This window comes from Pseudogymnoascus destructans (assembly GCF_001641265.1).
Source record: "Pseudogymnoascus destructans isolate 20631-21 unplaced genomic scaffold scaffold_1, whole genome shotgun sequence".
Lineage (NCBI taxonomy): Eukaryota > Fungi > Ascomycota > Leotiomycetes > Thelebolales > Thelebolaceae > Pseudogymnoascus > Pseudogymnoascus destructans.
Window position 1 is genome coordinate 479,001 of NW_020167520.1, and position 10,151 is coordinate 489,151.

Consider the following 10,151-nt stretch of genomic DNA (forward strand, 5'->3'; position numbering starts at 1 on the left):
TGTCGTTCCTGACCTAACGCTGAAGCACCCTGATCTGGACGTGCTGGATGTGCAACTCTGCCAGGTGATTGCGATGAACCCATCTTCATCGTCGATGTGGCAACAGGCTCCGATGATTCCTTCGGGGTATTCGGCGGGGGAGTTCGCATTTGATGGGGCATCTCTGGAGCCATGATTAACACAGAGAACTTAGGTGGATTGATGTGCGTGATGGAAAATATGGAGTAGATGACAGACAAGAGCTTGACGATGATTGACGAGTTTGGAGACTGCAGAGGTTTGTGATCGAACTTCTTGGGAATCGCATGCCCTTATATATTTCTCAGTTCCTCTGCCATCGTGTTAACGCAAGACCAATCCCCCTGCAAACCAACAACGGCTGGGGGAGATCCTTCTCGTTCAGGATCACCACGGTTCGCGGTTGCAGCATCATGCATTGGCCGATTGAATAATCAAGAAGGTCCAAGAGTGCATAATGCAAACAACGCGGAGAGAAGCACATATCGGCAAGACAGTGTTGGGGGAGATCCTGGCTAGACCAATTTACGATGCAGCAGTGTGGGGGAAGCAGCCCATTGATGTGAGACCGTGAGAGCGTTCGAGCCGTGGATATTGTTGGAGAAAGGGTTTATGGATTGAAAGCTTCACAGACTACTCGCGACTCAATAGTATATCAGTTGTTTCTGCACGATGTACTACGCTTCTGCGGCTCTGGACTTGTCCTGTTATGTGCCTCCAGTCTTGGAAAACAACGAGTGGTCCATTTGGCTGCAAAGGATAGAACTGGCCTCGTGGGTTATCTTAGGGATAACAAGGCCAAGCTACTTTCGCCCGCTCTGGAGACACTGGCCAAAGAATATAAGGTTCCCACTCTAAATGGTTAGTAAGATATGTTTCTGCTCGTCGATGAAGGCTGATTCGCAGCAGATCCTCAACTGGCAGATAACGTGGGAGGAGGATCTCGAAAACGTGTCAGAAATGACGGTTTGTGGCATTACTTCCGTACTTGTTTTGATACGACTGATTCGCAATAGCACAACAATCGCCACCAAGAAAGCGTAATAGTACTCAAACGAGAAGCTCAACCAGCCTCCGAGCGTCGTCGGAGATCGCATACGCCGTCCCTAAACAACGTCCCAGAATGTGGTACGAATCAATGAAACTTTGTCCTGTAATCCGCTAATTTCAAATACAATATGCAGACAATTCAAACTCACTGGACGGCTCTTCACTAGCCCCAGAACACACAGCTGCACAGACGAGCGGTATAGTTGCTTGTTCCTCAGTGAAATTAGTCAGGCTGACCAGAGATAGAAGTTTCTCTCTTCGGTGATATGCGTCCCACCCAAGAAGTTCGAGTTGAAGTACGAGGTGCAGATCTATTCAAGTTCCGTCAACAAAAATTTGGAGAATCCGGGACTGTTGCAATAAAATGCCCATTTGGTGGCAAACCATTGCCATCGGTTGGAATAGCATTCGGATCGTCAAATATACTATATGTTAAGATGGAGTTTTCAATGGAACTGTGCGGAGCAATTGTTGAGCATGTTAGAGTTGCAGAAGATAAAGTTTTGCGAGGTAAGATGAGGTGAATGAAGGCAAAGAAAAGTGAGAGAGCATAAAGTAGAGATCTGTCTCATGTCCAACGTCTTATGAAGCGATAAGTGGGCTTTCCCAATATGGAGCATAACTGGCCAGACTTCACGACGACGATGCAATAGCCCGATTTCTCTCTTGGACCAGTCACTACATTTTCGTCCTCGTTCTCCAAACCACTGACTCTAACAGCCCCATCCTCGCTATTTCTCGTGACCAGGATTGCACACACACTCGAATCCGCTATGTCATACCCGCCGTTTCCAACAGTTTCTTCATCGATCTCGACATCTTCGCCGATCTGGTAGACGTCAGTATATGTCCATCCACATGTTGTTGTAAGTTACAGGATTGTCTTACCAGATCTGCGGAAGTTTTTTTAAGCTTCTGATCGTCCCGCGCAATCTCGCTCGTAATACTCTTCTTCATATCTCTTAGGAGGTCAAGTAAAATAGAAATAACGCAGAAGATAAGAAGAGAGGTAAACCTAAAGGGACATTGAGAGTAGAGTCACTTACTGTATCCAAGCACCTACCTTTGTCATTCCTCTAAGCATATAAATCACTGAAAAAGGAAAAGAGAGAAGAAGGAAGAGGTTTCAATTCTAAATGCAAAGCTTCAACCTACTGTTGTGTATAGTCGCCCACAGATGGTCGCAACTAGGGACACCCAAAGTTCACAGAACATAAATACCAAAGGAAAAAGTCATAACTTACATGTGATGTGATACGTAGGTATGCTATGACTATCACCTGAAAACAGCTCCATGGATCTGGCATAGCAAAGGGCCAAAAACAGGGCCTGCCTTTGGACACCAACTATGAGCCTCCCCGGATACCCTGGATTATGCCGCCACTCTCCCCGGCCTCTCCCAGGATGCCTCAAATCAGAAGCATCTTGTGCACCTTGCCGGTCTGAATGTCAAGATTTGCGCAATTTCCAAATTTGTATGGGGTTTCTGACGCCCAAAGGCCCCCTTTGGATTTTTGAAAAAACGGCAAAAGCATTTCTCGACCCCCATTTTGCCAAGGGTGTGTGTCTTGAGTCTGTAGAATCAAGGAATTTTGGTGGGAAGACAGATGACTTACCTGAGGGAGGCAATGCCAGAGAGGACACGAGATATGCAGCTCGGCGAGCTTGCCGGTCGGGATGTTTGGATGCCGGCGATGGCCTGGAGACGTTTGGTGATGGGTAGCTTGGCGAGCTTGCTGGTCGGGATGTTTGGTGATGCCGGCGATGGCCTGGAGACGTTTGGTGATGGGTAGCTCGGCGAGCTTGCCGGTCGGGATGTTTTCATGATAGGTAGCTCGGCAAGCTTGCTGGACAGGGGAGGTTTTCGTGATAGGTAGCTCGGCGAGCTTGGCGGACAGGGGAGGTTTCTTTATGGCTGCCGATGGATTGGAGATATTGGTCGAGGGCCTGAGATATTCATTGGGAGGCAGCTCGGCAAGCTTTCCAATTGGATATATTTGCTTCTTGGGGGTATAATTGATGGATTTCAATCTGCACCAAGGTTAGCCAGCTGTTGGTTCTAGGAAAGGCGGAGAGATCATCCTGGGGTATGCTTTGGGCCAGGTTGATGCAAGCTTCAGAGATGCTCGGAAAAGGTCCAGAGATATTCTAGGATGCTAGAAATGCATTGATTTGATGGTTGGGTGAGGTCAAATGATGCTTTGACGAACTCGAAGAGCTCGGAATAAGGCTTGAGAGCAAGAATCCAACTGGCTTTTTCAAATCCAAACATTTCGTTCAAGTGAAATTAACTTATCTGACCTTACTGAATCAATACCAACTCTGATGGTAGATCAAACCTTCAGCGAAGGTTGATTCGACGACTGGCTGTGAGTTGGAGGTGAGGCGGCTCTTACTTTGAGTATTGGCGTGGGATCGCCAAACACGGAAGGCGGGGATGGGCAGTTTTGACATCACCATCCTCAGACCATCAGGACTAGCATCATAGGTAGAAATAGGAATAGATAAGTATACGGGTAATTGGATACATTTATTAAAGCTACAGCTACAGCTACAACCTCACCTCTGGTCTGTAAAAGCGCTCCTGTTTCTTCATATCCCTATGTCCCCTATATCCCCATGCCTACTCTCTCACATCAGCCCTACATCCCACCAACAATGAATGAACTTTGCTGAATTACTTGAAGCAGCCAAAGATAACTGCTCAGCGTGGTATTTCATGGTGTTCAATCTCAAGCCGCCCTTCCCAAATGGCGCCGGTTCATTCCTTCTTGTGGGATCTGTGTCAACGTTATAAACCGGCTTGGTGCCAATACCTGGGAGACCAACAATCATCTGTGTCGAGTTTTTGATTCTTACCAACGGCAACATGACCAGCTCATCCTCCTCTCCGCAATCTTCAAGCTCGGTGACAAGGACAAACAGCCGCTTCTCACCTAGTACCCGCTCATGAACAAGGCGCATGTCGAAACGACACATGGTGCTACCACGAACAAAGAATGCGTTCCTAGTCTCAAAAGTAATGCGGCGCTGGGCTTTTGATCAGCTACTATCAAGTTAATAATATTAGGAAATGGGAAACTCACGGATCTGTAAATCCAAGCTGGGAGAACCATTCAATTGGTTGTGTTCCCAGAATTGTTATATGCGGCATCTGATAGTCTTTTGTATATGCCTGCTGGAGCTGACAAATAAATGGATGCTGTGCTGGATCCCCTTCATAGATAATGGGAGATCGAGGTCATTTTGAATGAAGGCCCGTGAAGCACATCTCATTGCCCTTGGCCGGATATGTGCTGCATCTTCCAATATGCCTGGGGTTATCTCTTCGACATTATCAGGTTGCTCTGGAGATGGCATAATCTGGCCCATAAGACTTGGGCATTTCTCGTAGAGAGATTTCAACTGACTTGAAATCTCTGGCTTAGAATACTTGAATGCTCCTTGGAGCAGGAGCCGAATGGTCGTGTTGACTGACTCGCGCATCATCAAAGAACGCTCAACTGAGCGTCCATTTAGTGACTCCGCCCACTTCTTAAAAAGTCTATCTCAATAATCAGAATAGAATCAAATAAACAAGGGGAGGACAACCTACTTATGCTTGTCCTCGCAATGGAGAACATTGCAGCTGAAACTATTTCCATACCTCCCAATTGTATCGTTGATATGGGCTCCTTGGTGGACGTTCGGCCGGCTGCGCCATTTTATATAATCGTCGAGGGATCCTGATGCTGTCTTTAAATCCATCATAATTCGAACTGGTAACCAGTTCGAATTCTTGTTGCACCGACTGCTCGATTAAATCTATAACACTGCAGAAATCCTAGGTAGCTGTGTCGACACTTGGTGGAGTAACTGATGGCGTTAGAGATGCGTGCCCCTTTCCTTTCCCTTTTCCCTTGCCTTGGTTCCGAACTTTCATCTGTGAAGCCAGAGATGCAGCGTTGCAGAGCCCCCGATACATGCTACGGCCCTCAAATATTGCCTTCTCGGCATCCTGGTGCTGTCCAGGGTTCATCCTCCACGCGCAAGTGGTTGCATTCGACTTGGCTATCGATGCAAAAGCAAGCACAACAAGCTGTTCTGCGTCAGCTTTAATAGTCTCAGTTTCGTTCGAAATTCAGATTGCATGGCCTTATAAAACCTCCACTCAATATCTTCCTTCTCGAGTGGCATGCATCGCAATATCAGGGGCATTTGCATCGAGGCCATCCCAGCCTCAGAGAGGCTCCAGGATTTAAGATGATGAAGGGGCGACTGTCATCGTCCCCATCTTGCTGGCGATGGGAACCTTGTGAACTCTCTAAAGTATTTTTGAAGTCCCGATTTCGACAGTATTGCCGTTGTGAGGAGAAGCTGGGATTGCTTCCCTTGCCCGCCATATTCTTAATGACACACATCCAGAGGCCGACTCAGCACAATATCAAGCGCTGGTGATATTTTGAACAACGCAGGCTCGGTTTTCACGCATCCCCCATTGCTGGTACCACGCCTTCTTTTTTGCAGGAGGAAGTGTGCTTCCATGCTCCCGGAGCTGGACTTGGTGATGGTGGTATCGGCCAAGCCTCATGTAGTCAAAGTGGATGTCTCCATGCTCCTCTTTCGAGGCCAAGCAGCTTCTGCAGCCCTCGGCTGCGTTCTGGCATAGTATCCCGGCATTATCATTCTGCTGGGGCATGTCCCCAATATATCCTAGCGTAAAAGCCATAACCAGCTCATCGCCATTGATATTAAGGGACATGCCCCTATCCAGCTTCAGGAGGTCCAAAATGGACAGCAGAACATCATCCAGGTTTGACATGCGGTCCAAGAGTGATCACAAAGACATTTGCACGATGCATCCGCGTCTTAAGGGGCTGGGCAGCAAGTGTAACATACATACCCAGTCATTGATCGGTACATATTGCGATACAAACCAAAACCATCAATGAACATGAGCCATGGGACTGAGATAAAGCCTTGTTTGAGGGCTTTAACTATCCATTCTCGCCCGTAGGCCTTCAGTTCAAGCTCCGCCACATGTGGGTGGGATTGCGCAGCCGGCCGTATCTCTTCGTGCATGGTGTTCAACACCCTTCTGATTTGTGACTGTGGTTTGAAGCCATGATCCTGTTGACCTAGAATCCCGTTCCCAAACGTGTAGTCTACCGTTATATCAGGCTGCTGGACTAAATCCTCGGGCAAAACAAACTCGAAGTCATCTTCGGATAAGAGCTTCTCAAGGCGAGTCAGTGGGACTGGCGATTCAGACCCAATGTTTCTGATCTTTGGTGATAACTCAGCTGTTGAATAGACCATCTGGACTTTACAACTGGCTTGCCTCTCTCGATGGCGTCTGTTCTTTTATCGATTCCAATGCTATAAACTCGGCCAACTCAGACGCCGCCTTTCTTCTTCGAGTTATACTCCACAAACTCAGAGCAGATAACTGGTAGCCTATCGGAGAATGTAATATGCTCTCCAGACATTGTCCGGAGCGAGCAAAGCCACACATCACATTCCCATATCTTGTTTGGGGTATCCACGAACGCCCCGAGTCCCTTCCAGAAGTCCTTGTGGAGGTCTTCCGCTGACAATATTGCAGTTACCAACATTGCAACATCAAACCAGTGTGCATCAGCCTGGCGGTCCTTTCTCGGGCCTGTCTTCTCTGCTGGCGTCATTGTCGGGAGCTTCTCTTGGTTGAGATCAACCATCTTGTGCTGTAGTGGGAGCAATGGCAGTTGTGCCATAAACTGTTTCTTTAGAGTTGTAACATCTCGTGGCAACTCTACTGCTTTGATGTTAAGATCTTGTCCAAGAGGTAATCCCTCATTAAGACCTTGATAGGCCTGCCGGGACAGATTGTACTTTTCGGCCCACATGGCCATGAACGCCAGGTATGGGCTGAATGGCTGTGATGATCGGTTGTGCTGGACAAGCTCAGAATCATCTTCGCCAAGGATGGAAGCGTGTTCAGTGGCAGCTGGAATGGGGGGAGGGGGCATCCTCAAGTCATCAGGAAGGAAGTCCTCCGTAGGGATCTCTAGCACAAAGACGTCATTTCTGGCAGTGTCAGCATATGGAACTGTCGTGGCAGGATCATCCACAGGAATGTGGCCTGAAAGATCCTGGATTGCTTTCTCGGTGATTTCCTGGAGATCTTGGGGTTGGGGCAGGGGCATGTCGATATCAGAATCGCTGTTGCTGCCAATTGTGTCATAGTCATTATCATAGTCATCACTAGCATCACCATTAATCATAGCGTTAAACTGTATACTTGTATCTGATGGCTGATCTCCATGGTTTCCTGCCTGTATACCTAATGCATTATGTCCACCACTGTCGACTGCTGGTGCACTGGGCCTAGGGATTGGAGCCCGGAACAAATGTGCCCTCTTCTTCAGTCGAGATCGCAAGGGTCGAGGAGGCATTGCCAAAGATAGCCAGCTATGGCTGACCTATGTATTGGGTGGTTGCAGTCGACCAATCTTCTGGTTTTTGGCTCAAGTCCGGTTGCACCCAAATCCACTTTATATTTCCAACCTCCAAATGAGGTGTTTAAGATATCTTGGATTTTTCCAGGGCTAGGAAAACCTGGGAAGCTCTGAGCAAAATCCTGTTTGGGGGGGGGGACTGTTGATGAAGCACAGCATGTGTCAGCTGACCACCTTGGAGAAGTGGTTTCACAGGAGCTAAGAGTTTCCAGCAGCAAGAGATTTGAATGTCCTCGAGGAGCTGAGATGTGGTTTAGCGACAGCTCACAATGCCTGGGATGTTTTGGCGACAGCTCACAATGCCTGGGATGTTTTGGCGACAGCTCACGATGCCTGGGAGCTTTCAGCAATAGATCGGTGATGGGGCTGGATGCCCAGGATATTTCAGCGACAGCTCACGATGCCTAGGAGCTTTCAGCAATAGATTGATGACAGGGCTGCATGCCCAGGATGTTTCAGCGATAGATTGGTGATAGGGCTGGATGCCTAGGATGTTTTGGTGATGGATTGATGACAGGGCTGGATACCCGGGGGCTTTTGGTGATGGATTGGTGATGGGGCTGGATACCCAGGGACTTTTGATATCTAGAGAGAATTTCCAGTGCTAAGGCGATTCTGAGAGATTTGTTTGGTAGCTAGAGAGAACAGCTTCGAAAGAACTTGGTGTTTCTAGTGCTGCGGGGGGAGTATCTTTTCTAACGATTTTTTTCTAGCCTCAGTATATCGGTTTGGTTGGTGAACTTGAGGGCAACGAGGCACAGGTATGAGCTGCCAAGATACAAACAGGTTGGAGGTATAAGTGGCCAAGCTGTAGATGGGTCGGAGAATAGTTCAGAGAGAAAAACTCATGCCGTGAGGTGAACACACAAGGATATTTGCTCCAGACAGTGAGGTTGTTTCAGCAAGTTATCAGTCTGACACGTTTGCTGAACTTTGCTTCTGTTCTGAGGCATTGTGTGAACCTATAAAACAATTAGTAATGATCAAGATTCCTTTTTTTCCTTGACTTACTTCTTCTTTCTTCTGTGGGCAGTGTTGACACGAGGTGAGGTTGGTGATGAGGTGGAAAAGTGAGAAACGGCTGTGAATCACAGTGGTCATGTGACCGTTTTGGGATTTGAAGCCATTTCCACCATTACTGCCTACATCACTACCATATCTGCAGCATCACTAAGGGTTGAAGGTTGTCACCTATCGGAAGTCTTTCATCATTTATATTATTTGATTTCTTATTCTGTCTGTTATCTTGTGCCAGTAGGCAAATCTCTCTGTTTATTTCTATCAAACTAGGCATTCTGTTCATCACTCTCATCAAAATGCGACCATTTGATCCACCGCAGAAACGGTCCCGCGTTATGCCTCTGACGCCTAACAATACAGAGTCACACATTGATGTGAGTTGTTTTCTATCTTTCTATGCTTATAACTAATGCCTATTTAGCCCCTCCTTCGAAGTCGCAGCGTTTTCGATGATGATCTGTCAGAACATGCATCAAACGACGGCCATGACCAGCTCTCTGAGCGTGAGATTACCCCGACCCAGGACGAACCAGCTTTATCAAGAAGCTCCCTCCGATTATACGTCCGCAACACTGCATCTGCCTCATCCAAAAAAAGGAAGCATGCATCCGCAAAGCAGCGCGCTGCTGAGCTGAAGCAGCCGGCGCAATGGTTGAAAGTCAAGGGCAAAAGGCCATTGGAAATGTACACCCAGGACGGCTTGACCAAATAATTACAGCTGAAATGAATGTCTATCAAGCTACAAACTTCTCGCAAGACCCGGAAGGTTTCTGGAAGGAGAAAACCGATGCAATTGATAGAGAGGCACGATTTCTTCTGCTGCAACATTTCACGCATGACCTCCCTGGTTTAAAGGAAGAAGCAATCCGCAAAGTGGTCCCAAACTTGCCCCCGTATTCACGGGCGTTCGAGAGTTTGCGCTGCCTTATCCAGGACAAGATGCGAGGCTGGAAGTATCATCTTCGGAATGACATCTTGGTAAGTAATTGGATCTACAAAACATATTAAGGTATGGTCTCACATATCTTAGGCGCATGTCAAAACAGCCATGGAGGCTGACGAATCGGGGCTCCTTGCGTCTTGTGGTAATATGAAGGACCTTGTGAAGACATTTCAAAGACGTTTTACTCCGGAGAACTTCTTTGAGGTTTCCAATTCGTGTGCCACTATTTGAGCCTCGAAGAAAGCACTCGGCTGGCGCAACTGTACGCCATTGATATCTACGCGCACTTCTGTGCAAGGGCAAAGCTGATGGCCGATTGGGAGTCTGACCAAAACCACACGGAACACCACCCGCACTCACGCGCAAATGTGACAAAATATATGGAACAATTCTCACTCTTAGAGACATACGACTTACTCAAACGCGATGCCTTTTTTGAGGTGGTCCACAAGACTACCAACGGCAAAGCACCAAAGGCTCTCACATTCAGTGAGCTGGTGAAAGCTGACGATTACTTCCCAACGTTCTCAAAGCTGCCAGCGCCAGATGTGAGAGGAGGACCCCCGATGTGGACAACAAGTGGCTGCAATAACCTTTTTGTTCCTTCTGTTTGAGATGAAGGAAACTTACGGCCACGGATGAGC

At 47.7% G+C, this 10,151-nt stretch overlaps 9 protein-coding genes across 9 annotated transcripts; 4 read left to right on the forward strand and 5 right to left on the reverse strand.

The window, feature by feature from the left end:
- Positions 1-713: 713 nt before the first annotated feature.
- VC83_00146 (uncharacterized protein) lies at positions 714-1,592 on the forward strand (the record flags this gene model as incomplete). Its single annotated transcript, XM_024463842.1, has 5 exons — positions 714-879; positions 928-984; positions 1,035-1,146; positions 1,203-1,265; positions 1,315-1,592. Exons 1-5 carry the CDS (start codon positions 877-879, stop codon positions 1,590-1,592), a joined length of 513 nt encoding a protein of 170 aa, XP_024328315.1. The 5' UTR covers positions 714-876.
- A 44-nt stretch (positions 1,593-1,636) lies between these two features.
- Positions 1,637-2,025, reverse strand: VC83_00147 (uncharacterized protein; the record flags this gene model as incomplete). The annotated part of the gene is made up of 2 exons (XM_024463843.1): positions 1,637-1,897; positions 1,957-2,025. The coding sequence occupies 2 exons, from the start codon at positions 2,023-2,025 to the stop codon at positions 1,637-1,639; spliced, it is 330 nt and encodes a 109-aa protein (XP_024328316.1).
- Positions 2,026-2,477: 452 nt separating this feature from the next.
- VC83_00148 (uncharacterized protein) lies at positions 2,478-3,340 on the reverse strand (the record flags this gene model as incomplete). Its single annotated transcript, XM_024463844.1, has 3 exons — positions 2,478-2,510; positions 2,685-3,099; positions 3,279-3,340. The coding sequence occupies 3 exons, from the start codon at positions 3,338-3,340 to the stop codon at positions 2,478-2,480; spliced, it is 510 nt and encodes a 169-aa protein (XP_024328311.1).
- A 351-nt stretch (positions 3,341-3,691) lies between these two features.
- VC83_00149 (uncharacterized protein) lies at positions 3,692-5,086 on the reverse strand (the record flags this gene model as incomplete). Its single annotated transcript, XM_024463845.1, has 5 exons — positions 3,692-3,696; positions 3,750-4,098; positions 4,258-4,612; positions 4,664-4,826; positions 4,912-5,086. The coding sequence occupies 5 exons, from the start codon at positions 5,084-5,086 to the stop codon at positions 3,692-3,694; spliced, it is 1,047 nt and encodes a 348-aa protein (XP_024328312.1).
- A 405-nt stretch (positions 5,087-5,491) lies between these two features.
- On the reverse strand, positions 5,492-6,366 carry VC83_00150 (uncharacterized protein; the record flags this gene model as incomplete). The annotated part of the gene is made up of 2 exons (XM_024463846.1): positions 5,492-5,813; positions 5,951-6,366. 2 exons carry the CDS (start codon positions 6,364-6,366, stop codon positions 5,492-5,494), a joined length of 738 nt encoding a protein of 245 aa, XP_024328631.1.
- Positions 6,367-6,443: 77 nt separating this feature from the next.
- On the reverse strand, positions 6,444-7,481 carry VC83_00151 (uncharacterized protein; the record flags this gene model as incomplete). The annotated part of the gene is made up of 1 exon (XM_024463847.1): positions 6,444-7,481. The coding sequence occupies one exon, from the start codon at positions 7,479-7,481 to the stop codon at positions 6,444-6,446; it is 1,038 nt and encodes a 345-aa protein (XP_024328630.1).
- A 1,379-nt stretch (positions 7,482-8,860) lies between these two features.
- Positions 8,861-9,276, forward strand: VC83_00152 (uncharacterized protein; the record flags this gene model as incomplete). Its single annotated transcript, XM_024463848.1, has 2 exons — positions 8,861-8,938; positions 8,986-9,276. 2 exons carry the CDS (start codon positions 8,861-8,863, stop codon positions 9,274-9,276), a joined length of 369 nt encoding a protein of 122 aa, XP_024328629.1.
- Positions 9,277-9,503: 227 nt separating this feature from the next.
- On the forward strand, positions 9,504-9,738 carry VC83_00153 (uncharacterized protein; the record flags this gene model as incomplete). The annotated part of the gene is made up of 2 exons (XM_024463849.1): positions 9,504-9,542; positions 9,595-9,738. 2 exons carry the CDS (start codon positions 9,504-9,506, stop codon positions 9,736-9,738), a joined length of 183 nt encoding a protein of 60 aa, XP_024328628.1.
- A 77-nt stretch (positions 9,739-9,815) lies between these two features.
- Positions 9,816-10,121, forward strand: VC83_00154 (uncharacterized protein; the record flags this gene model as incomplete). The annotated part of the gene is made up of 1 exon (XM_024463850.1): positions 9,816-10,121. One exon carries the CDS (start codon positions 9,816-9,818, stop codon positions 10,119-10,121), a length of 306 nt encoding a protein of 101 aa, XP_024328635.1.
- Positions 10,122-10,151: the final 30 nt, after the last annotated feature.